This window comes from Aulostomus chinensis, chromosome 4 (assembly GCF_037954235.1).
Source record: "Aulostomus chinensis isolate RoL2024-O1b breed Wild chromosome 4, RoL_Achi_v1.0, whole genome shotgun sequence".
Classification (NCBI taxonomy): domain Eukaryota; kingdom Metazoa; phylum Chordata; class Actinopteri; order Syngnathiformes; family Aulostomidae; genus Aulostomus; species Aulostomus chinensis.
The window spans coordinates 20,559,967-20,585,722 of NC_141323.1; the positions used below are offsets into that span (position 1 = coordinate 20,559,967).

General features: G+C 41.0%; 1 protein-coding gene across 2 annotated transcripts in view; it reads left to right on the forward strand.

The window, feature by feature from the left end:
• The first annotated feature begins 1,107 nt into the window (after window positions 1-1,107).
• LOC147262965 (troponin T, fast skeletal muscle isoforms-like) overlaps window positions 1,108-25,756 on the forward strand; it is a 34,079-nt gene continuing 9,430 nt past the window's right edge. Inside the window, exons 1-10 of one of the 2 annotated variants that reach the window (XM_086202298.1) lie at window positions 1,108-1,487; window positions 10,830-10,880; window positions 10,998-11,344; window positions 13,050-13,112; window positions 13,546-13,566; window positions 15,069-15,131; window positions 15,437-15,458; window positions 15,551-15,611; window positions 17,261-17,377; window positions 17,471-17,548. In XM_086202298.1, coding sequence (XP_086058424.1) covers window positions 11,170-11,344; window positions 13,050-13,112; window positions 13,546-13,566; window positions 15,069-15,131; window positions 15,437-15,458; window positions 15,551-15,611; window positions 17,261-17,377; window positions 17,471-17,548 — 600 coding nt within the window. In that variant the 5' untranslated portion in view covers window positions 1,108-1,487; window positions 10,830-10,880; window positions 10,998-11,169. The remainder of the gene's footprint in view (window positions 1,488-10,829; window positions 10,881-10,997; window positions 11,345-13,049; window positions 13,113-13,545; window positions 13,567-15,068; window positions 15,132-15,436; window positions 15,459-15,550; window positions 15,612-17,260; window positions 17,378-17,470; window positions 17,549-25,756) is intronic. The other variant, XM_086202299.1, reaches the window with a different exon arrangement.

Sequence of the window (25,756 nt, forward strand, 5' to 3'; positions counted from 1 at the left end):
TCTGGTCTGTTTTTCCTTCACCAAATGGTATTCTCCTATTCCTGCCTCATGTTTTGCACACTTTCTCTCGTCACTTTCCCCTTGTATTCAACTGGAAATGTAGGCTGTATCTGTGTATTTTGACAGAAGCTGCGTGGACTAAAAACCACATAGGAACAGTTAATACCACAGTGTTTGAATGCATCATTTCAACAGAAGCACAATTTTGGACTGAAACCACATGCGGGGAATTTTCAAGCAAGGGACTGAGTGTGCAGCTGGCAGTTTGAAACAAGGTGGGTAGGGAGAGAACAACTGCCAGACAGGAGGGCGAGGAGAAGTTCAGGGGAAGCGTGTCAAATTAGTCTCCTTTATCGTTTTAAGTAAATGAAATCCTTTTTTATGATGAGATGTGTGTTGGAGATTAAAGAAAATCTCAGCGGTCGTATTGCCTTTAAAAAAAAGAAAGAAAGAAAGACAAAACATCCCCCCAACCAGCAGCTGACCGTACTGTGCTGACCAAAATAGCATCTGAATGCAGGTGATTTACTGTGACTATGGGGAGGTGAGCCAAACACATTTTTCGAAGGTGTAGGCCCACACTTTTTCAAAAGCACTCTGTATCATTCTCAAAAATAGAACCCCCCCCCCCATGTTCAGCCAGAATCTATCCAGTCACGTCCCTGTTAGGTAATGATACTTATGAGAAAATTACTCAGTGTAATGGCATACAGTCACAATTAATGGCACTGCACGGTGTTGCAGTCCTTAGAGCTGTGGCCTCACAGTAAGAAGGTTGGGAAGGGTTCGAGTCCCGGCTCGGGCGCGGGATCTTTCTGTGTGGAGTCTCCATGTTCTCCCTGTTCCTGTGTGGGTTCTCTCTGGTACTCCAGCTTCCTCCCACAGTCCAAAGACATCAAGAGGGGACGAGGCTGATTGATACTCTAAATTGACTGTAGGTGTGACTGTGAGTGTGAATGGTTGTCTGTCAATATGTGTTGGCCCTGTGACGGCCTGGTCACCTGTCCAGGGTGAACCCCGCCTCTCGCCCGTAGATGCTGGGATAGCGCCCCCCCTCCGCGACCCTTTACAGGAATAAGCGGAAGACAATGAATAAAATAAGTTTGCCATGTAGTGAAAGAGTGGCGTAAAACGTGATGTTACCAACCGTATCTGTATGAGGTTCTCCAGCCTTGTTGATGTTAGTGCATGTGAATGTCGTCCCCCCTCCCTTCCAACCAGTTGGCCCCTCCCACTACTAACAGCGACCGTGAATCAGCAACGTTTAAGTGGAGAGCAAGATGGAACAAAGCAGTCCGAAACGGGCAGCTGAAGACACCCCTCCGGAGTTTACCTCAGAAGAACCACCGTTGTCGGCTCAACAGGCGTCAGATACACAGGGATACGACCAGAGTAAATGTTAGCCGTGCGTTTCCAAGGTGGGGAGACCTGTGACATCTCTAAGGACTCCAGTTTGACTCAAAATTAACTCTTCTTCTCTTGGAAAAGTAAGTAAATCACAGTCATCACATATTATGATTTAGCAGTATGGGCTAAAAGCTGAGGCTTTAGCTGTTAGCAGCTCCGTGCAGGCTGGGAAGGGGCCGTCAGCTGCAGACTGCGGTAAAGCCAGCCTGATTCGAACGTCACAGTCGTGTTAAACGATATGCATAAACCAGGCGTTACGACAAGAGCAAGGAGAAAGGGATTTCAATATAGAAAAAAGGGGATCTTCTGGTGTCCCATGTTTTCACATTCATTCAGCCAGTCATGAATTAGTTAATTAATGAGAATGCAAATACATGAATGAAACACGAATTCATAAAATCAAGAATATTAAAGTGATTGCTGAAATGCTTTCTCCTATCACTCATTACCGATTCATTAGGATTGCAAAATGAAAGCCCCGTATGTAAAACGGCTACATAATGAATGATGTTTTGATATCAAGATACATATGAAAGGGAAACTGTCCTCTTCCACGTTGCTATTCACTTCAGAATAATACTACATCACCCCAGGATACCGCCCAGATGAGTTCAGGCCAATCCAATGTAGATTTTCTAAATAAGCACCCTATACATACTTTATCATAATTCAGATTGATATTAAAAGGAAACTTGTTTCCCCATTCAGTTTCATTTCAGAATAAAAGCACCCCACCCCAGGATGCTACCCAGGACATTTCAGGCCAGTCAGATGTCAAATGTGTGGTGTCAATTCAGATTAATGTTAAAAGGAAACTATCACGCTTATCATTTTGTTCTTGAGTGAAATCGGTCTGTGGAAACACTGTCCTTTCAGTCTAGCTATATCTTAGTTGTCATAAATATAGGGCTGTAAATTTGAAACTCTACACCAGGGTGAACTGACATTTCCTGAGTAGTACCCTGGGGTGGTGTACATTTATTCTGAAGTGAAACAGGTTTGCTGAAAAAGTTAATTTTTTAGTATCAATCTGATTTATTATTGAGTATATCTGTTGTACACAGGGCTTTAATTTTGAAACTCTTCATGAGATTGTCCTGAAATTTCCCTGGTGGCACCTTGGGGTGGCTTAGTATTATTCTGAAGTGAAACAGGAGGAAGTGGGAGCTGGCTTCACTGAAGTTACAGCAGCCTGGCTCTGTACGTGATTGCCATGGGTGGACAGGCATCCAAACACAATGCTGGACACAGACTACCAACCATTGTTGGCTGTCACATGGGTTATAATTATATTATATTATATTATATTATGCATTATTAATGCCACATTATCCAATGTGTTATCACCTCAGCAATCCATGCCGACAGAGCTAACACGGGAAATTAGCATGATGAAATAGCCACAGACAAACTGATTGTACAACTATGAGTGTATGTTGTCACGTCAGATCACTACATATTCTTGCAGCAGCAAAAAGGAAGACAATTGACAATGAAGGTCTCTTCGGTTTGCTTGTGTAGCATCAGTTGTTCCAACCGAGAATTTGCTGTGTAGCAACGCGAATCTCTGCTGATGCTCTTTAGGGTCTTTCTGCTGATAATGAAATATCAAGAATGTCCTCTTGCCTGCAGTATTGTGTACTTAGTCGCTTGACACTATCCAGAAAACAGTACATAGATACTGGAACCTCATTTGCCATGGGGGTGTTCACAGCTTCGCTGCACCAGAGGTGACTGGGAACATACAGGCAGAGGGGCTGGGGGGTTGGAGAGCGAGGGCAAAGGGGAGGTGTGGCTCCTGTGCAGGTTCGTTTTGGTGTGCTTGTCGTCCACAATTAAAATTCTAATATAATTGTGTATGTAGTTCTTATAAAGAAAGAAAAAAACAGGATAAAAACTTTTTGATCCCGCAACTGGGAGGTTGGTAGCAAAGCTGATGATGGACAACCCCCATCCCCCTCTGCATGAGACCGTGGGTGCGCTGAGCCCCCAGCCAGAGACTGAACCTCCTCGCTGCAGGAAGGAGCGCTTTGGCAGCTCATTCATCCCAGCAGCAGTGAGACTCTGCAGCACTTCATGATGCTGGGAGTCTCTCGGACACTTTTACCTCCTCCGTCACCTCCACCTGTTGCAGTCACTTACGCACACACAGTGCACCCCCCCCACACAAACACACACACACACGCACATGTACACATATTTATAGTACATGTACACACACACCTACAGCTGACGCACGCACATTTATTTATTATCTATCTACATACCTACAACCCTCCACCTATTTTTGCAAAATGGGTGTATTTTGGTGTCTTGTATGAAGTGTTTTCTACGTATGGAGCTTTGTGTATAATCTTCCTCTCTTTTTTGATATATTTGATTGCTGTTTCTTTCCTTCTTGGAGTTGAGCTGTGGTAACACGCAAATGTCCCCATTGTGGGATCAATAAAGTTCTATCTATCTATCATCTGCCTATCTATCATCTATCCATCTATCATCTATCTGTCTATCATCTATCCATCTATCTGTCTATCATCTATCATCTATCTGTCTATCATCTATCCATCTATCTGTCTATCATCTATCTGTCTATCATCTATCCATCTATCTGTCTATCATCTATCCATCTATCATCTATCTGTCTATCATCTATCCATCTATCTGTCTATCATCTATCTGTCTATCATCTATCCATCTCTGTCTATCATCTATCCATCTATCATCTATCTGTCTATCATCTATCCATCTATCTGTCTATCATCTATCCATCTTTCATCTATCTGTCTATCATCTATCCATCTATCTGTCTATCATCTATCTGTCTATCATCTATCCATCTCTGTCTATCATCGATCCATCTATCATCTATCTGTCTATCATCTATCCATCTATCATCTATCTGTCTATCATCTATCCATCTATCTGTCTATCATCTATCTGTCTATCATCTATCCATCTCTGTCTATCATCTATCCATCTATCATCTATCTGTCTATCATCTATCCATCTATCTGTCTATCATCTATCCATCTTTCATCTATCTGTCTATCATCTATCCATCTATCTGTCTATTATCTATCCATCTATCATCTATCTGTCTATCATCTATCTATCTATCATCTATCCATCTATCATCTATCTGTCTATCATCTATCTATCATCTATCTGTCTATCATCTATCTATCTGTCATCTATCCATCTATCATCTATCTGTCTATCATCTATCTGTCTATCATCTATCTGTCTATCATCTATCTACCTATCTAGCTATCATCTATCTATCATCTATCTATCATCTATCTATCTATCTATCATCTATCAGTCTATCATCTATCTATCATCTATCTATCATCTATCTATCAGTCTATCATCTATCTATCATCTATCTATCTATCTACCATCGATCTATCATCTATCTAGCTATCATCTATCAATCATCTATCTATCAATCTATCTATCATCTATCTATCATCTATCTATCTGTCTATCATCTATCTATCATCTATCTATCTACCATCGATCTATCATCTATCTAGCTATCATCTATCAATCATCTATCTATCAATCTATCTATCATCTATCTATCATCTATCTATCTGTCTATCATCTATCTATCATCTATCTATCTACCATCGATCTATCATCTATCTAGCTATCATCTATCAATCATCTATCTATCTGTCAATCATCTATCCATCTATCGTCTATCTATCTATCATCTATCTATCTATCATCTATCTATCATCTATCTATCATCTATCTATCATCTATCTAGCTATCATCTGTCAATCATCTATCTATCTATCTATCTATCATCTATCTCTCATCTATCTATCATCTGTCTATCATCTATCTATCATCTATCCGTCTATCTATCTATCATCTATCTATCTATCATCTATCTATCATCTATCTGTCTATCATCTATCTGTCTATCATCTATCTACCTATCTAGCTATCATCTATCTATCATCTATCTATCTATCTATCAGTCTATCATCTATCTATCATCTATCTATCATCTATCTATCATCTATCTATCAGTCTATCATCTATCTATCATCTATCTATCTACCATCGATCTATCATCTATCTAGCTATCATCTATCAATCATCTATCTATCAATCTATCTATCATCTATCTATCATCTATCTATCTGTCTATCATCTATCTATCATCTATCTATCTACCATCGATCTATCATCTATCTAGCTATCATCTATCAATCATCTATTTATCTGTCAATCATCTATCCATCTATCATCTATCTATCGTCTATCTATCTATCATCTATCTATCATCTATCTGTCTATCATCTATCTATCATCTATCTATCATCTATCTAGCTATCATCTATCAATCATCCATCTGTCAATCATCTATCTATCTATCTATCTATCATCTATCTCTCATCTATCTATCATCTGTCTATCATCTATCTATCATCTATCCGTCTATCTATCTATCATCTATCTATCTATCATCTATCTATCATCTATCTGTCTATCATCTATCTATCATCTATCCGTCTATCTATCTATCATCTATCTATCTATCATCTATCTATCATCTATCAGTCTATCATCTATCTATCATCTATCTGCCGATCTAGCTATCATCTATCTATCTATCATCTATCTATCGTCTGTCTATCTTTCTATCAACTATCTATCATCTATCTATCTGTCTATCTATCTATCATCTATCTGTCTATCATCTATCTATCATCTATCTGCCCATCTAGCTATCATCTGTCAATCATCTATCTATCTGTCTATCTATCTATCATCTATCTCTCATCTATCTATCATCTATCTATCTATCTATCATCTATCTCTCATCTATCTATCATCTATCTGTCTATCTATCTATCATCTATCCGTCTATCTATCTATCATCTATCTGTCTATCATCTATCTATCATCTATCTGTCTATCATCTATCTATCATCTATCCGTCTATCTATCTATCATCTATCTATCATCTATCAGTCTATCATCTATCTATCATCTATCTGCCGATCTAGCTATCATCTATCTATCTATCATCTATCGTCTGTCTATCTTTCTATCAACTATCTATCATCTATCTATCATCTATCTATCTATCATCTATCTCTCATCTATCTATCATCTATCTGTCTATCATCTATCCATCTATCTGTCTATCATCTATCCATCTTTCATCTATCTGTCTATCATCTATCCATCTATCTGTCTATCATCTATCTGTCTATCATCTATCCATCTATCATCTATCTGTCTATCATCTATCCATCTATCTGTCGATCATCTATCCATCTATCATCTATCTGTCTATCATCTATCCATCTATCTGTCTATCATCTATCCATCTCTGTCTATCATCTATCCATCTATCATCTATCTGTCTATCATCTATCCATCTATCTGTCTATCATCTATCCATCTTTCATCTATCTGTCTATCATCTATCCATCTATCTGTCTATTATCTATCCATCTATCATCTATCATCTATCTGTCTATCATCTATCTATCTATCATCTATCCATCTATCATCTATCTGTCTATCATCTATCTATCATCTATCTGTCTATCATCTATCTATCTGTCATCTATCCATCTATCATCTATCTGTCTATCATCTATCTGTCTATCATCTATCTGTCTATCTATCTACCTATCTAGCTATCATCTATCTATCATCTATCTATCATCTATCTATCTATCTATCATCTATCAGTCTATCATCTATCTGTCATCTATCTATCATCTATCTATCAGTCTATCATCTATCTATCATCTATCTATCTATCTACCATCGATCTATCATCTATCTAGCTATCATCTATCAATCATCTATCTATCAATCTATCTATCATCTATCTATCATCTATCTATCTGTCTATCATCTATCTATCATCTATCTATCTACCATCGATGTATCATCTATCTAGCTATCATCTATCAATCATCTATCTATCTGTCAATCATCTATCCATCTATCGTCTATCTATCTATCATCTATCTATCTATCATCTATCTATCATCTATCTATCATCTATCTATCATCTATCTAGCTATCATCTATCAATCATCCATCTGTCAATCATCTATCTATCTATCTATCTATCATCTATCTCTCATCTATCTATCATCTGTCTATCATCTATCTATCATCTATCCGTCTATCTATCTATCATCTATCTATCTATCATCTATCTATCATCTATCTGTCTATCATCTATCTGTCTATCATCTATCTACCTATCTAGCTATCATCTATCTATCATCTATCTATCTATCTATCAGTCTATCATCTATCTATCATCTATCTATCATCTATCTATCATCTATCTATCAGTCTATCATCTATCTATCATCTATCTATCTACCATCGATCTATCATCTATCTAGCTATCATCTATCAATCATCTATCTATCAATCTATCTATCATCTATCTATCATCTATCTATCTGTCTATCATCTATCATCTATCTATCTACCATCGATCTATCATCTATCTATCTATCATCTATCAATCATCTATTTATCTGTCAATCATCTATCCATCTATCATCTATCTATTGTCTATCTGTCTATCATCTATCTATCATCTATCTATCATCTATCTAGCTATCATCTATCAATCATCCATCTGTCAATCATCTATCTATCTATCATCTATCTATCATCTGTCTATCATCTATCTATCATCTATCCGTCTATCTATCTATCATCTATCTATCTATCATCTATCTATCATCTATCTGTCTATCATCTATCTATCATCTATCCGTCTATCTATCTATCATCTATCTATCTATCATCTATCTATCATCTATCAGTCTATCATCTATCTATCATCTATCTGCCGATCTAGCTATCATCTATCTATCTATCATCTATCTATCGTCTGTCTATCTTTCTATCAACTATCTATCATCTATCTATCTGTCTATCTATCTATCATCTATCTGTCTATCATCTATCTATCATCTATCTGCCCATCTAGCTATCATCTGTCAATCATCTATCTATCTGTCTATCTATCTATCATCTATCTCTCATCTATCTATCATCTATCTATCTATCTATCATCTATCCGTCTATCTATCTATCATCTATCTGTCTATCATCTATCTATCATCTATCTGTCTATCATCTATCTATCATCTATCCGTCTATCTATCTATCATCTATCTATCATCTATCAGTCTATCATCTATCTATCATCTATCTGCCGATCTAGCTATCATCTATCTATCTATCATCTATCGTCTGTCTATCTTTCTATCAACTATCTATCATCTATCTATCTGTCTATCTATCTATCATCTATCTCTCATCTATCTATCATCTATCTATCTATCTATCTATCGTCTATCTCTCATCTATCTATCATCTATCTGTCTATCTATCTATCATCTATCCGTCTATCTATCTATCATCTATCTATCATCTATCTATCTATCTATCATCTATCTATCGTCTGTCTATCTTTCTATCATCTATCTATCATCTATCTGTCTATCATCTATCTATCTGTCTATCTATCTATCTGTCTATCTATCATCTATCTATCATCTATCTGTCTATCATCTATCTATCTATCTATCATCTATCTATCATCTATCTAGCTATCATCTATCTATCATCTATCTAGCTATCATCTATCAATCATCCATCTGTCAATCATCTATCTATCTATCTATCTATCTATTTATCATCTATCTGTCTATCATCTATCTATCTATCATCTATCTATCTATCATCTATCTCTCATCTATCTCTCATCTATCCGTCTATCTATCTATCATCTATCTGTCTATCATCTATCTATCATCTATCCGTCTATCTATCTATCATCTATCTATCTATCATCTATCTATCATCTATCAGTCTATCATCTATCTGCCTATCTAGCTATCATCTATCAATCATCTATCTATCTGTCTATCTATCTATCATCTATCTATCATCTATCTGCCGATCTAGCTATCATCTATCTATCTATCATCTATCTATCGTCTGTCTATCTTTCTATCAACTATCTATCATCTATCTATCATCTATCTGTCTATCATCTATCTATCATCTATCTATCATCCATCTATCATCTATTTGTCTATCATCTTTCTATCTATCATCTATCTATCATCTTTCTATCTATCATCTATCTATCATCTTTCTATCTATCATCTATCTATCATCTATCATCTACCTATCATCTATCTATCATCTATTTATCTATCTATCTATCTATTTATCATCTATCTGTCTATCATCTATCTATCTATCATCTATCTATCTATCATCTATCTCTCATCTATCTCTCATCTATCCGTCTATCTATCTATCATCTATCTGTCTATCATCTATCTATCATCTATCCGTCTATCTATCTATCATCTTATCTATCTATCATCTATCTATCATCTATCAGTCTATCATCTATCTGCCTATCTAGCTATCATCTATCAATCATCTATCTATCTGTCTATCTATCTATCATCTATCTATCATCTATCTGGCGATCTAGCTATCATCTATCTATCTATCATCTATCTATCGTCTGTCTATCTTTCTATCAACTATCTATCATCTATCTATCATCTATCTGTCTATCATCTATCTATCATCTATCTATCATCCATCTATCATCTATTTGTCTATCATCTTTCTATCTATCATCTATCTATCATCTTTCTATCTATCATCTATCTATCATCTATCATCTACCTATCATCTATCTATCATCTATCTGTCTATCTATCTATCATCTATCATCTACCTATCATCTATCTATCTCTGTCTATCATCTATCTATCATCTATCTATCATCTGTCTATCATCTATCTATCTATCTATCATCTGTCTATCTATCATCAATCATCTATCTGTCTATCATCTGTCTGTCTATCTATCATCTATCTATCTATCTATCCATCTATCTATCATCTATCTATCATCCATCTATCATCTATTTGTCTATCATCTTTCTATCTATCATCTATCTATCATCTTTCTATCTATCATCTACCTATCATCTATCTATCATCTGTCTATGTACCATCAATCATCTATCTGTCTATCATCTGTCTGTCTATCTATCATCTATCTATCTATCATCTATCTATCTATCATCTGTCTATCTATCATCAATCATCTATCTGTCTATCATCTGTCTGTCTATCATCTATCTATCATCTATCTATCTATCTATCATCTGTCATCCATCTATCTATCCATCATCAATCATTTTTCTATCTATCATCTATCTATCTTCTATCTACTATCTATTTATGTATCAAATTCACATTACAGCAGTCCAAAAGTACAGTGAGGCAACTGATGAACTGAATAAGTAAAAGTCATATTTTAGCATCTAGTCTTTTTTTTATTGTCAAGCATCTCACTTCATCATCCCTCCCACTCAGGTCGAAGCAGTCCAAGATGTCAGAAGAACTGGAAATTCTAGAGGAGATGCAGTAAGTAGCCCACCTTCCTACATGACATTTCAGAGGCATTTCTACATGATTCCCGTGAAACGATATGACGCTTCAGACTGATCCCTTGCATCTTTTCTTGTGCTCTCGTCTTCATAGGGAGGAAGGTGAGCAAAGACTAGATGTTTTTTCTGAAAACATCACTTTCAAGCTACTGTGCTGTAAGTTGTCTGGCCCAATTATGTCTCTCAGAAGAAGAAACCCAGCATGAGGGGTAGGATTTTAGCATGTGTGTCTCTGGCCGGTGATAAAAAATGTGTTGTCATTTTTGATGATATGTAAGATCGCTGTTACATTTTATGCAAATGCTTTCCATACAAGGTGGTGCAGTGGTCAGCACTGGCACTTCGCAGCGAAAAGTTTCTGGGTTCGAGTCCCGGCTCGGGCACGGGATCTTTCTGTGTGGAGTCTGCATGTTCACCCCTGCCTGCGTGGGTTCTCTCCAGGTACTCTGGCTTCTTCCCACCAGGATAGGCTCCAGCCCCCCCCCCCCCCGCGACCCTTAACAGGAATAAGCAGAATGCAATGGATGGATGGTTTTCCATACAACTTTAAGCACTTTATTCACTAATCTGTATTCCGCAATCCTCACACAGGTGGAAGCGGCAGTCTGCCGAGTCAAGATTTGATTCATTTTCAAATTTGCCATTTGTCCCAAGAAGAACACTAAGATTGAATTTGGCTTTTCAAGTCATGGGAATTTTTAGTCAAACACTGTTCGCGGCATTAAAAATAGGCATTAGCAGAGATTAAATACTCAATAATGGGCAATCTTTGCTCAATCTAACGCCTACATTTTCACCTTAATCGGAACTTGACTTGAAGATTCTCGGTTGACTCAATTTAGTGATGATTTGAACCACTGAGTTTAGGGGGGGGCATCATTAATAGTTACTAAGAATTCGAACAAAATACTATTAAGGGCCACAAATGCCACAGTTACCTTTTTGTAAACTGAAAACCCACTGTGGTCATTGTTCTAAAGCCGTGTGTTCAGACTAATTGCATGTGGATCCTTTATATGCGATGGTGTTAATAGATGAAGATTGTGAAAAGTTATCTGGATACATTTCGTGGAGGTGGCTGTGAAATTCACAGAACTTTATACCACGAGATAGTATCCTTTCTAAAATATACCCTGGACTCCTGGGGGTACAGGGTCAACGAGAAAAGAAGCATTGCTGATATCTACATAGAAGTTAAGCCCCCATTCATCTCACCCCTGCTAGATGAGAAGAGCAAAATACTTACATTTATTTGCTTCGTCTTCCTTGAGCAAAAGTGTGACAGATTTGATCCGAACACACCTCTCTTGGTTGCGACGCTAAAGCAAACCCTGCTGTGTCCTCTGTTTTACTCTTAATTGGAGTATAATTACAAATTTGAAGAAAACTTGAAACAATTGTGACTGAGACCATAAACGTGTAAAGAAATTTTTTGCTGAGATACTAAATCGAAAGAGAAATCGGATCATTCTGGGATCCTAATACAACTAAAGAAGTCGACCCCTGCTGGGCATTAGAAGCACTACAGGTTGAATTCAATTCATTTGTAAGACGTGGCCATGTCCACTTCTTTTACACAATCTATTGATTAATCCTGGAAACTGCTTGTGTGGACGTCATGATCTGTCTCTACATTTTCAAACCAGAATCTAATCTACTACAACAATAAAACACCAGGAAAGGACAGTTTTTCTTTTAAATTATTTTATATTAACTTTGATCAGAATGAATGTCAGACAATAGCGCTGCTTTCGACGTGTCCCAAGAGACAGTTTCAGATTTGAACCAAATCCAGGCTCGATTTGTAAGCCAGAGTCTCATTTATCCACTACATTCCATGTCATCGCCCTCTTAAAATAATCACCTATGTCATTTTTTTCAAGTTTTTGAGAAAAAAAAAAAAAAAAACACAACATAACAACAAGGAGTTGTTTTAGGCAAAAAAAAAAAAAAAAAAGGTCAAAAAAATGCCTCACAAAATTCATTGAAGAAGGTGGTGATATGCATGTCACGGAGACACCGAAGAAGAGTTTGCACGATGTGTTTTTGACGGTGATTTTAGAGCCAATGGGGTGTTTGTTACTTTGTTTTGCATATCACTGTCTGAAAAATAACTGAGTATTTTTTTTCTGTATTTATTATGTAGAAGAAGAGGCTGTACCCGAAGAAGAGGTTGCACCCAAAGAGGAGGCCACACCTGAAGTAGAAGGTAATTCGAACATACCCTGTGTGAGTGCCAATATCATTCTGAAGAAGGTGAGCTGAAAGGTTTGAGCTCACAGACTCATTTGTGACACTGACAACTTTACAAGGGCTTTGGAAGTCACTTTCTCACCTCACTTACACAGAGTCAGTGAACACTCTTCAGTCCGTTTGACAGGCTTGAAAAAATGGTTGGAAAGGTTAGATTTTACTAAACAGCCGTATGCTGGGGGAGTACTTGATGTATTTCTTTGTAAAGCTAGATAGCGACATTGTGGATAATGATGATAGACATGGGTTTCATGAATAAAAAACAGGAGGAACACATAAACATATACATGTATTGTAATTGTGTTAGAAGTTGAAGTTGTCAAGTAAAATGTGGTCCACTGACCTGTTGGAACAGCTTTGATCGCGTTTTCTTCACTTTCTCATATCAGTGCCTCCTTTTGCAGAAGAAGGTAATCATGAATTTCCTGCTGCACGCTTCACTTTGTCCTAAAACATTTTAATTTGCAGCATGTCAGCTAAAAGCACCCATTTACTTGTCGGAACTGAATGAACAATAACTAGCTTTCCTCCTTTACGTGCATCGATCCTAATTACTGTTATTTGATCAAATAACCTTGGCAAAAAGCCTGCAGAAAAAGGTAATGCTCAGTCTTTGCAGTTCATCTACACTCATTTCTAAATAAGCAATTCTTAAGAAGAATTTCCATACCAACCGGAACATGCCATTTTGGGGGGGGGGGGGGGGCGTGTCAGTCTTTTGCCATCCTCCCTAGAGCCAAAAAAAAAGGTAGTTAACATTCTTTTCTTTGTGAGTTCATAATGGAGCTGAGACCAGCTGACCGTTAGTGTACTTTCCACAATGAATCAGTCGATGGGAAGCGTTAGCTCACCCCCGTCAAAAGTCATCAAACAGATAAGGCGCAGGATGTCGGCTTTTTCACCAGTAATCCCCTTCATCATTTTCTTAGAAAGATGGCCACACATGCACTTGTTGTCATCAAACATTGGACTTTGGTGCCTGAAGTTACAAAGAGGCTTTTGAGGCTCTGGGTCAAATCACTGCGCCTAGTCAAGAAATTAGCTCTCACTAGGTGTTGTACCTTTGCCATTCCTGCAGGGTGAAAGGTCATGCTTTCACCTCTGGGATTGTCTGTCCATAGATGAGATACTGGAAGATACTAATAAAACATTGTGTGAGCTTATCTCATCGGCCCAGGAAGCTGCATATCGCATGCTCATGTGCTTCCGGAGGTTATGTGGTATTTGTAAACCAGATTTTAAGAGACCGTTAAGAAAGCTGATCCTTAACCTAAGCACACTGAATTCAAGCATGCTTTTACGTAAGCTCTTTCTATTATGACCACCATGTTGTATTGAAAACCTGTTGAACACTGAGTGGGAAATGATTTGGTCCCATAATAATTGACTTACACAGTATGTGTGTCAGTGTGTGGTGCTTTTGTCTGTCTTCTACTGTTCCAAAAGTGAGTTGTTGTTTTTCACTTGTCAGCAGCTGAAGGCAAAGTGGGCCTTTCGTTGAAGATCAAACCGTTCAGCATCCGAGCAAAAATATCTTGAAAATGAACTTAAAACAATGATGAAAAATGGGCATCATTGTCATGTGCCATGTTGTCATTTATCCACTACATTCCATGTCATCGCCCTCTTAAAATAATCACCTTTGTCATTTTTTTCAAGTTTTTGAGAAAAAAAAAAAAAAACACAACATAACAGGGAGTTGTTTTAGGCAACAACAAAAAAACTGTCAAAAAATGCCTCACAAAATTCATTGAAGAAGGTGGTGATATGCATGTCACGGAGACACCGAAGAAGAGTTTGCACGATGTGTTTTTGACGGTGATTTTAGAGCCACTGGGGTGTTTGTTACTTTGTTTTGCATATCACTGTCTGAAAAATAACAGAGTATTTTTTTTCTGTATTTATTATGTAGAAGAAGAGGCTGTACCCGAAGAAGAGGTTGCACCCAAAGAGGAGGCCACACCTGAAGTAGAAGGTAATTCGAACATACCCTGTGTGAGTGCCAATATCATTCTGAAGAAGGTGAGCTGAAAGGTTTGAGCTCACAGACTCATTTGTGACACTGACAACTTTACAAGGGCTTTGGAAGTCACTTTCTCACCTCACTTACACAGAGTCAGTGAACACTCTTCAGTCCGTTTGACAGGCTTGAAAAAATGGTTGGAAGCAACCAAATCCGAGCAAAAATGTCTTGAAACTGAACTTAAAACAATGATGAAAAATGTGCATCATTGTCATGTGCCATGTTGATTTTTTTATCCACTCTTTTTGATGTGACAGATGACTCTAAACCCAAACCGAAGTAAGTGCTTTCCTTGGAATTGAATCAGTTCACATGACACAGTTCACATGACTCATCAGTTTGTCATTTTGTCAAATATTTTTGTATTTAAGGGTGTTTGCTCCACCTGTAGCTGTGCCAAAGATACCCGAGGGAGAAAAAGTGGATTTTGATGTAAGTGACACACAGGCTTCATCTAGACACTGACATTACATTATCATTACAAAAGTGAGAGGGTCCATCCATCCATCCATCCATCCATCCACCCACCCATCCATTTTCTATACCTCTTGTCCTGTTGTGATGCTCAGCCTGTAAGGCAGCAATTTTATTGTGTCCAGCCACCCATCCATTTTCTACCACTTATCCTGTCGCGTGGGGGCTGGAGCCTATCTCAGCTGACATTGGGCGAGATGCGGTGTACACCCTTGACAGATCGCTCGTCGGTCGCAGGGCCATGAGTGTGTGTCCACACATACTGATAGGCAATTTTTTTTTTTCAGTTAAAAGACTATTCAAGTAGTCATGTAAACAGAAGTCCAGTATTCTTTATAGATTAATGGCGTTTATTGGATAAAGTAATCTGATAGACACAGCAAGATTTTTGTCTTCCATTTTACTCAGTACGTGTATACAGATCAAACTAAAAAGCAATCAATGGGGGCTGCAGGAGTAAAACACCTGCTCGGAGTGAAGCAGAGATGACTTTCAAACTTGGTGCAATTAGGAATTATAATGTCTTCCTGTTAAACTCCTAGACTATATAAATGCTGACAAAAGAGTCTTTGAATGTGACCAAGTTAAGATTTACAAAAAGTGTAGAGTTATTGTCTCTAAATGACAGGCCAAAATACTGTCAGTAGCACCGTGTCGATACCATTCATTAGTGTTGCTAATGTTTACTTCATAAAATATCGTGATGAAGGAAGGAAACAGTAAAACAAGATTTATCACATCTTGATTTTCTGCCATGATTGCAAATTAGAAAAATTGACGTAGTGTGCAGCACTTAACCAGATTGGAGCAAAACAACAGCGATCTTGTTCCAGCATTTGTCTTTATGACAAGCCAGCTAGCATGGTTTTGCATGGCTGCATATAAACAGATTTATGAATGGAATATTTATTTTCTCCAGTCATTTACCAAGCTGAGTCTAAAGATTTTTTTTCACTTTTGGAATAAGGGCGGCTGCACGGTGGTGCAGTGGTCAGCACTGTGGCCTCACAGCAAGAAGGTTCCAGGTTCAAGTCCCAGCTTGGGCACGGGATCTTTCTGTGTGGAGTTTGCATGTTCTCCCTGTTCCTGTGTGGGTTCTCTCTGGTACTCCGGCTTCCTCCCACCGTCCAAAGAAATGCAATTGGGGACGAGGCTGATTGATACTCTAAATTGACCGTTGGTATGAATGTGAGTGTGAATGGTAGTTCGTCTCTCTATGTCGGCCCTGCAATGGACTGGCGACCTGTCCAGGGTGAACCCCGCCTCTCGCCCGTTGACGCTGGGATAGGCTCCAGCCCCCCCCCCCCCCCCCCGCGACCCTTAATGTGTAGGAATAAGCGGAAGATGACGATGGATGGATGGATGGAATAAGGGCAAAACACAAAGTCATAGTGGAATATTGAGCGCATGACTAATTGAATGAATTTGCAATTGAAGCGTGATCAGCTGGTGTTTGTTTACATGCATAAAATTTGCCAACCTTTTATATCTAGCTCCAGTGGTGTAGGGTTTTTGTTTGGATCTCCAGTTAAGAGAGACAAGCCTATATCTTGTTTCGGCTGTGGGAAGCCGCTCTCATAAATGTGCTCATGCAAACATGACTGCAGGACATCCATAGAAAGCGCCAGGAGAAAGATCTGACTGAGCTGCAGTCCCTCATCCAGGCTCACTTCATCCAGAGGAAGAAGGACGAGGAGGAGCTCATTGCTCTCGTAAACAGGATTGTAAGTGTTCCAGGAGAGTATTCCCAATGACAGGAGGGATGCGTCAACCTGCAGCATACAGTGACACTTGTTTTTGTGTGTGTGGATGAACAGGAGAAACGCCGTGCTGAGAGGGCTGAGCAGCACAGAATTCGTGCTGAGCTGGAGAAGGAGAGACAGGCTCGTGTTGCTGTGAGTTCCTGCTCATCCTGTTTTTTTGTTGTTGTTTTTTTTTCCAGGAAATGGCCCTATGGAAAGTCCTTCACACTGTTGTTCCACCTTATTTACTATTAAGGGTGAGGGGCTTAAGTATATACTGGTGTTACTTTCCTCTGGCTACACAAAGAGACTGATATAATCCCCCAAACATCAACATTTGATACAAACTTATTAGTTATGATCTGAAATATATACAAAACTAGAGAGGTTGTTTTCCCTCTGCAAAGTTAGCCTGTCATAGTGGCGTGACATTTGACCACCAAATTTCTTGAGTCCTGCAGTACCAATGGACTTCATGGTAAATTTGAAAAAAAACAAACAGAACAAAAATTCAAACACTGGGCATTACTGAGATATCACAGTCATGTGAGATGGCAGTGACCTGGACCTTTAACAACCAACATTTTTTCAGTCCATCCTTGAGTCTGATTTAACTTTTTTGGGGGGGGGGGGGCATTTTTCTTTGGTGATCACATTTTAATCAGATGTTTGGTTTTTATTTTATTTTTCAACATGCAACCACAGGTAAACAGTATACATGCAAGAGGTTTGTGATGTTAGAGAAAACTTGGGGAAATTCCTCCCGAATGGGTTTCTGAGATATCACGACCATGTGAGGTGATACAGTGACTTTCATCTTGGACCTTTGACCACCACTTTCATTTCTCTCCAGCCTCTGGTCCAGTGGACAGTGGAAGTTGCAGGGCTTGTATGATTTCATAATTCCCACGTTTTCATTGCAAAAAAGTCATACATATCTTCGCGGAAAGTTGAAAAAATGTGTTTACCTCATACAAGCAGCAATTTTCCTTGTGTTCAAGACTGAATTCATTATTGTGGGCCCATTGTATATAAATGGATGGTGATTGGGAGGAAGGTTTACCCTGATAGTTGCTGGCAGCTTGTTAAGTCACACTGGAGTCAGCCCTCACATTTTGGTGTTTGACAATACATTGCACTGCAAATTCTTTTTATTTTATTTTTTATCTGATAAGCTGAAAGACTCTCAACCACCAACAAACCTCCTGGTTTAAGTGAATGGCTTCCGTCATTGGCTGTGTGCAGTTGGTACATTTTCCAAAAAGATTTTGTCTCCAGCTCAAGGAAAGATGAAAACCTGTTTGATCAAAGTGTGGAATGCCGTCTTTTCAGTGCGGGTATTACCATTGGTGTGCATTGTCACCTCGCCGTCTTTGTCTTTGTTGTTGTCGTTGTCGTTGTCCTCTGCTTATCCAGTTCGTCCAGGTCGCTGGGGCAGCAGCCTCAGCAAGGAAGCCCAGACTGTCCTCTCCCCAGCCACTTCCAGCAGCTCTTCCAGGGGAATCCTGAGGTGTTCCCCGGGCAGCCAAGAGATATAATCCCTCTAGCGTGTCCTGGTTCGGCCCAGAGGCCTCCTCCCACCTATCCTCACCAGATTCCCGAACCACCTCAACCAACTGCTCTCGACATGGAGCAGCAGCAGCTCTACTCTGAGCCCCTCCCTAATGATTGAGCTTCTCATCTTATCTCTAAGGGAGAACCCAGCCACCTTGCAGAGGAAACTCATTTCAGCCGCTTGTATTCATGATCTTGTTCTTTCTGTCATTACCCAAAGCTCATGACCAAAGGTGAGGGTTGGAACGTAGATTGACCGGTAAATCGAGAGCCTCGCCTTTTGGCTAAGCTCCCTCTTTACTACAATGGACTGGTTTAGCACCTATATCACTGCGGATGCCGCCCCAATCTGCTTGTCAGTCTCCTGCTCCATCCTAACCTCACTCGTGAACAAGAACCCAAGATACTTAAACTCCTCCACCTGAGGAAGGACCTCCCCCCGACCTGTAGTAGGCAGGCCACCCTTTTTTAGCTGAGGACCATGGCCTCATACTTGGATGTGCTGATTCTCCTCCCAGCCGCTTCACATTTGGCTGTGAACTGTCTCAACAAGAGCTGGAGGTGATGGCTTGATTGAGCTAAGAGGACCACATCATCCGCAAATAGCAGAGACGATATCCTCCCGCCACCAAACTCGACCCCCTCCACCACCTGGCTGTGCCTAGAAATTCTGTACTTAAGTGTATGAATAGAACCAGTGACAAAAGGGCAGACTTGGCAGAGTCCAGCCCTCACTGGGAACAAGTCCAACTTACTGCCGGCAACGCGAACCAGACTGCCTTTGTAAAGGGCCATCCACTCCATACTCCCGGAGTACCCCCCCACAGGGTGCTCCTGGGAAGCCCTCTCCAAATCCACAAAACACATGTGGACTGGTTGGGCGACTTCTATCCCAGAGATTGGACACCTTTTCAGAGCCAACTGATAGTCATTCTCCATGGCCTCACCGAACTCCTCCCACACCTGAGTTTTTGCCTTGGCGGCCACCACGGCCACACACCACTTGGCCTGCTGGTACCGATTTGGCTGCCTCTGGAGGCCCACAGACCAGCCATGCCCTGAAGGCCTCCTTTTTCAGCCTGATGGCTACCCCTCATCTCTGGTGTCCACCGGCGGGTTCGGGATTACCGCGGCGACTGGCCCCAGCAGCCTTAGAGCCGCAGCTCCCAGCAGCCACCTTGACAACAGCAGAGTGAAACATGGTCCATTCTGACTCAATGTCTGCGTCTTCCTCTACCACCTGATCCAACTCATCACCAGATTGTGATCAGTTGACAGCTCAGCTCCTCTCTTCAGCAGTAGAGAACATGCGGTCGTAGGTCAGATGTTATGACTATAAAATCGATCACAGACCTATGACCTAGGATGTCCTGTGCCACATGCACCGATGGACATCCTTATGTTCAAACATGATGCTAGTTATGGACAAACTGCGACTTGCACAGAAGTCCAATAACTGCACACCACTCGAGTTCAGGTCAGGCCTGTTGTTCCTTCCTATCACGCCCCTCCAAGTCACGCTGTCATTTCCTACGTGAGCATTGAGTGTGGATGGATGAGAAGACCTAACACCTGGGGTTTTCTTGTTTGTTGGCGTGTGTGTGTTTGGTAATTGCTTTGTGCTCGGTTTTGGACTATTTTGTGTTTTGTGACGACTGATTTTGGATTACGGCCTTTGGACTATCTGTTGACACCCTCGATTTGAACTTTACCTGGTTTAAGAAGCTGATTTTTTGGGGACACAGCCTGAAAGAACAGAGCTAGTTGGCAAACTAGCTAGCGGGTAAGAAGGAAACAATTTGTGAAGTTGGGAGAGTATACATCGTCATGCTTGGACATTGCTTGTGGTGTACTCCAGGGGTCAGTACTGGGTCCAAAAATGTTTATCCTTTATATAAATTATATTTGTAAGGTATCAATAATTAAAAATAGTATTGTTTGCTGATGACACAAATATTTTTGTTCTGGGGGGATTTAAACGAGCTTCTGAAGACTATCACTGCAGAAATATGCAAATTAAAGAGATGGTTTGACAGAAACAAGTTATCATTAAATTTAGGTCAACTAAAATCTTGTTGTTTGGTAATTGTAAAAGGGATACTCAAGTGCAAGTAGAAGGTGTGGATATTAAAGAGTTTATGAAAGTAAGTTTATTGGTGTAATAATAGATGACAAAATAAACTGGAAATTTCACTCAAAACGTGTACAAAATAAACTGTCAAGAAGCATCTCAGTACTCAGCAAGGCATAACACATTCTGGACCACAAATCACTCCACATTCTCCACTGTTCACTGGTTTTACCATATTTAAATTACTGTGCAGAGGTTTTGGGCAATACTTATAAATTTTCTTCCGCTTATTCCTGTTAAGGGTTGTGGGGGCGCTGGAGCCTATCCCAGCGGCTACAGGGGAGAGGCAGGGTACAACCTGGACAGGTCGCCAGTCCATCCCAGGGCCAACACATAGAGACAGACAACCATTCACACTCACAGTCACACCTACGGTCAATTACGGAGTATCCAATTAGCCGAGTCCCCAATTGCATGTCTTTGGACGGTGGGAAGAAGCCAGAGTACCCGGAGAGAACCCACGCAGGCACAGGGAGAACATGCAAACTCCCCACAGAAAGATCCCGTGGCTGAGCTGGGACTTGAACCCTGAACTTTCTTGCTGTGAGGCGACGGGGACAGTGCTAACCACTGCACCACCACCGCCTATACTTTTAAATGTATACTACAATCACTATCACTACTGCATAAAAAGAGCCGTAAGGATAATTCATAATGCCGGTTACAAAGATCATATAAATTCATTATTCTTAAAGTCAAACATATTAAAATTCACTGATCTGGTTCACTTTCAAACAGCATCAATTATGTACAAAGCAATAAACAATCTGCTTCCTGAAAATGTTCAAAAATGTTTTTTTAACAGAGATGGGGATTATAAATTGAGTGGGGGAGTACAATCTAAAACATCTTCGTGTCGACACAACATTAAAAAAGTTTTCTATTTCTGTATGTGGAGTGAAGGTGTGGTTGGGTGTGGAGCTCAAGCAATATCCAACCATGACCCAGTTCAAAAAGCGGTACAAAAACATGGTTTTCGCAGGGTACAGGGAGAATGAAGGGTTTTGATGATCACCAGGTGTTTACACAGATCATTTATTCACTTGTTTATTTACATTATTTATTTTCTTTTGTCTGTAAATATGTACATACGTAAATATGTATATTCATGAGGTGTTGGTACATACATTTAAATACCTTCTGTAATTTGTGAGTATGTGTACAGACAGGGCGTTGAAATCAACTGATGATTATTATTACTGAGAAAGGAGAAGGGGCATGATTAAATAAGCATCTGCTTCTTCCTACTCCTTTTCGAACTTGTTACATTAACATTGTTTTTGTTGTCTTAACTATTTTGATTTGGGTTTTTTGGGGGTTTTTTTGTATTCTCATTTTCGAAATAAAGCCTTCATTCATTCATTCAAGTCCCTCAGTAGGACAATGAAGTCCCTGGTCGGAGCGCCATCCAGCACCCTTCTCAGGGACTCCAAAAAAGGATGGGTATTCTCAACTGCTGTTTGGCGCACAAGCACAGACAACATTCAGGACCCGTACCCCAACCCAAAGGCACAGGGAAGCAACCCTTTCACCCACCGGGGTAAACCCCAACATACAGAGAGAGTCTGGGGGCTATCAAAAAGCCCACCCCAGCCCTCCGCCTCTAACCCAGAGCGACTCCAGTGAAGGAGAGAGTCCAACCCCTCTTAAGAACTTGGGTTCCACATCCGGAGCTACGTATCGAGGTGAGGCCAACTACATCTAGCTGGTAATGCTCGACCTCTTCCACCGGGTCCGGCTCTTTCCCTGTCAGAAAGGTGACATGCCATGTCCCAAAAACCAGATTTCATGTCTGGGGATCAGAGAGCCAAGGACCCCGTCACCTTGCTATTTCAGGCTAAATGTTCTGGTCCTAATAGCAAGTGTCAGGACAAGCAGCTGTCAGGATCAAATTATATCATCACCATCATGAACTCAGATAAACAATTTAGCTTTGCTATGTGAACCTTTTTATAACCTTACTACAATTGTGTCTCTGGTTCTTCTAATGCTGAGCAGTCTCCCCCAGATCGTGCCTGTCTGATGTGTTCAGGTGGAAGGGTGTCTGGTTTATGCCCCTCAGAGTGAGGTAGCTGGGGTGGAGGATTATCAGGTAAAGATGGCGCCACAGTAGGCAGCCTGTTGCCACAGCTCCCAGTCAAGCCAAGGTTTTCTTGCGTTTTTTTCTGTTTTAAGATCTTTTCCCAACTCTCTGGGTCGTGTTATTGTTTGTCTTTGTTATTACTATGGACCTGCTAAGTTTAGTAAGAGTGGCAGCATGTCTTCTACTCTTTTTGGGACTTTTCGCCACCACATCTGCGGAAGCTGTGAGCCCCATTGTTTACAACTGGGATCAGCTGGTAGCGTGGAGCAATGGGAGGGTACTCGCAGAGAAGCGACCTGATATTCCAAAGGAATTACGGCGTCGGAGAAGGAGCTGCAGAGCTTGAGCGAAGTACCGTGAGGAGAAGGTACAAACCGAGCATTCCATCTATTCTCATGGGTAACGTAAGATCTTTACCCAACAAGATGGAAGAGCTGACAGCACTAACCAGACTGCAGTGGGCGTACCAGCTGAGCAGCCTCCTGCTGTTCACTGAGACTTGTCTCTCCGTCATAACTTAGGATGGCTTTCGACTGGTGAGAGTGAACCGGAGCGCGAGGGAGAGCGGTAAGAGGAGAGGTTGGGGATTGGTGATGCACGTGAATGAGAGATGATGTAACCGAGGACACATCACTGTGAGGGAGCAGCGCTGTACCAAAGACATTGAACTGTTAGCGGTTAGCGTTCGGCCATACTGTGAAGAAACATAATTTTGGTGTACGTGGTTTGCAGTGAGAGGTGTGATGTGTTTGGATATTGAAGTGCAGTGTACTGTTTTCACCACTGTGGGTCGCAGTTGCGATGCGGAGCGGAGAGCCCGCCAAGTTCAGTCTTGGGTTGTGTGCCTGTCCTGTTTTTTTTTTTTTTACGTGAACGCCGCCGAAGAAGAAGGTTGTACAGATCGATGTAACGTCTAATAAATATGCTCAAGTGAGCTAAAGGAACAACGCCTCTGTCAACTCCCTCTCCGAGTTCAACGCAGAAGCAGCTGCAAAGCTCAACACATACCACCTGGCTCGGGAGTTTTCACCTGTTATTGTGGTGACTGTTTACATCCTGCCCTCAGCCTATGCTATGGCAGCCTGCGAGGATGTTCACACCACTGTCTCTCAGCTGCAGATGGCAAATCCACAGTTCCTTATCATTATCTCTGGGGATTTCAATCGTGCCTCACTCTCCACTACTCTTCCCAACTTCACCCAGTCTGTTGACTGCCACACAAGAGTCAATAAAACCTTGGATTTGCTGTTTGCCAACACAAAGGAGGCTTACAGCTCATCACCGCTCCCCCCGCTTGGCCACTCAGAACACAACCTGGTAATCCTTCACCCCACCTCCACCCCCATGGTGACGAGGAAACCCCCCACCAGGAGGAATCACCAAGGTGATAAGGATGTAGTCTGAGGACGGCAGTGAGGCCCTGACAGACAGCTTTGAATGCACAGACTGGCAGGAACTCTGCAGGCCCCATGGTGAGGACATCGATGCCCTCACCCACTGCATAATGGACTACATTAATTTCTGTGTGGAGAACACAGTGCCAACCAAGAAGGTGCGGTGTTTGTCCGACAATAAACCGTAGGTGACCCTGGAGCTGAAGGCCCTGCTGAATGAGAAGTAGAGGGCTTTCAGATCCGGAAACAAAGAGGAGCAGAGAAGGGTGCGAAAAGTTCTTAAAACATAAGATCCAGGGGGGCAATGAGAGTTTCAGGAGGAAACAGCTTCAGCAGAGCAAAGTCTGAGAAGTCTGGGGGAACATGAACAAAATTTCTGGACATTTGAGGACAACGGAGGAGCCACAACCTCTGCTGACTGGGGGTGGGCTAATGACCTGAACCTGTTTTCAACAGATTTGACTCAGGGTCACTTAACACCTTACCCCCCAGCTACCCCCCAGCTTCCATCAAACTCCCTCCGCATGCTGTTCCCCCTCCCTCTCCTGGTGCAGTGCTGTCGCTACCTGCACTCTCCTAACACCACCCTGTTTCACCCCCATCCACACATCCAAACATATATCCACCCACAACAAAGCCAGCCACATCCCCTCCCCTCCCCCAGCCCAGCTCAGCCTCTGCCTCACAGCTGATCAGGTGAGGAGTTAGCTCAGGAGGACCAAGACCAGGAAGACGGCAGGTCCGGATGGAATCAGCCCCAGACTGCTCAGGGACTATGCAGACCAGCTCTGTTTGTTGGTCCTGCACATCTATTACCAGAGCCTGAGTCTGGAGAGGGCTCCTGAACTGTGGAAGACTTCCTTCATGGTTCCAGTGCCAAGGATCGCTCACCCCAGGGAGCCAAACCACTTCAGACCTGTTGCCCTGACTTGGCACCTGATGAAGGCCATGGAGAGGCTCATCCTGCACCACCTCCACCCACTGGTGAGCTCAGCGCCTGACCCCCTGCAGTTGCTTACCGACCAGACATCAGGGTGGATGACACAGTCATCTACCTGCTACACTGATCCCTCTCACCTGGAGCAGGTGGGGAGCACTGTTAGGATCATGTTCTTTGACTTCTCTAGTGCCTTCAACACCATCCAGCCTGCAATGCTGAGAGGGAAGCTGGAGGCAGTGGATGAGCAGCTGACCACATG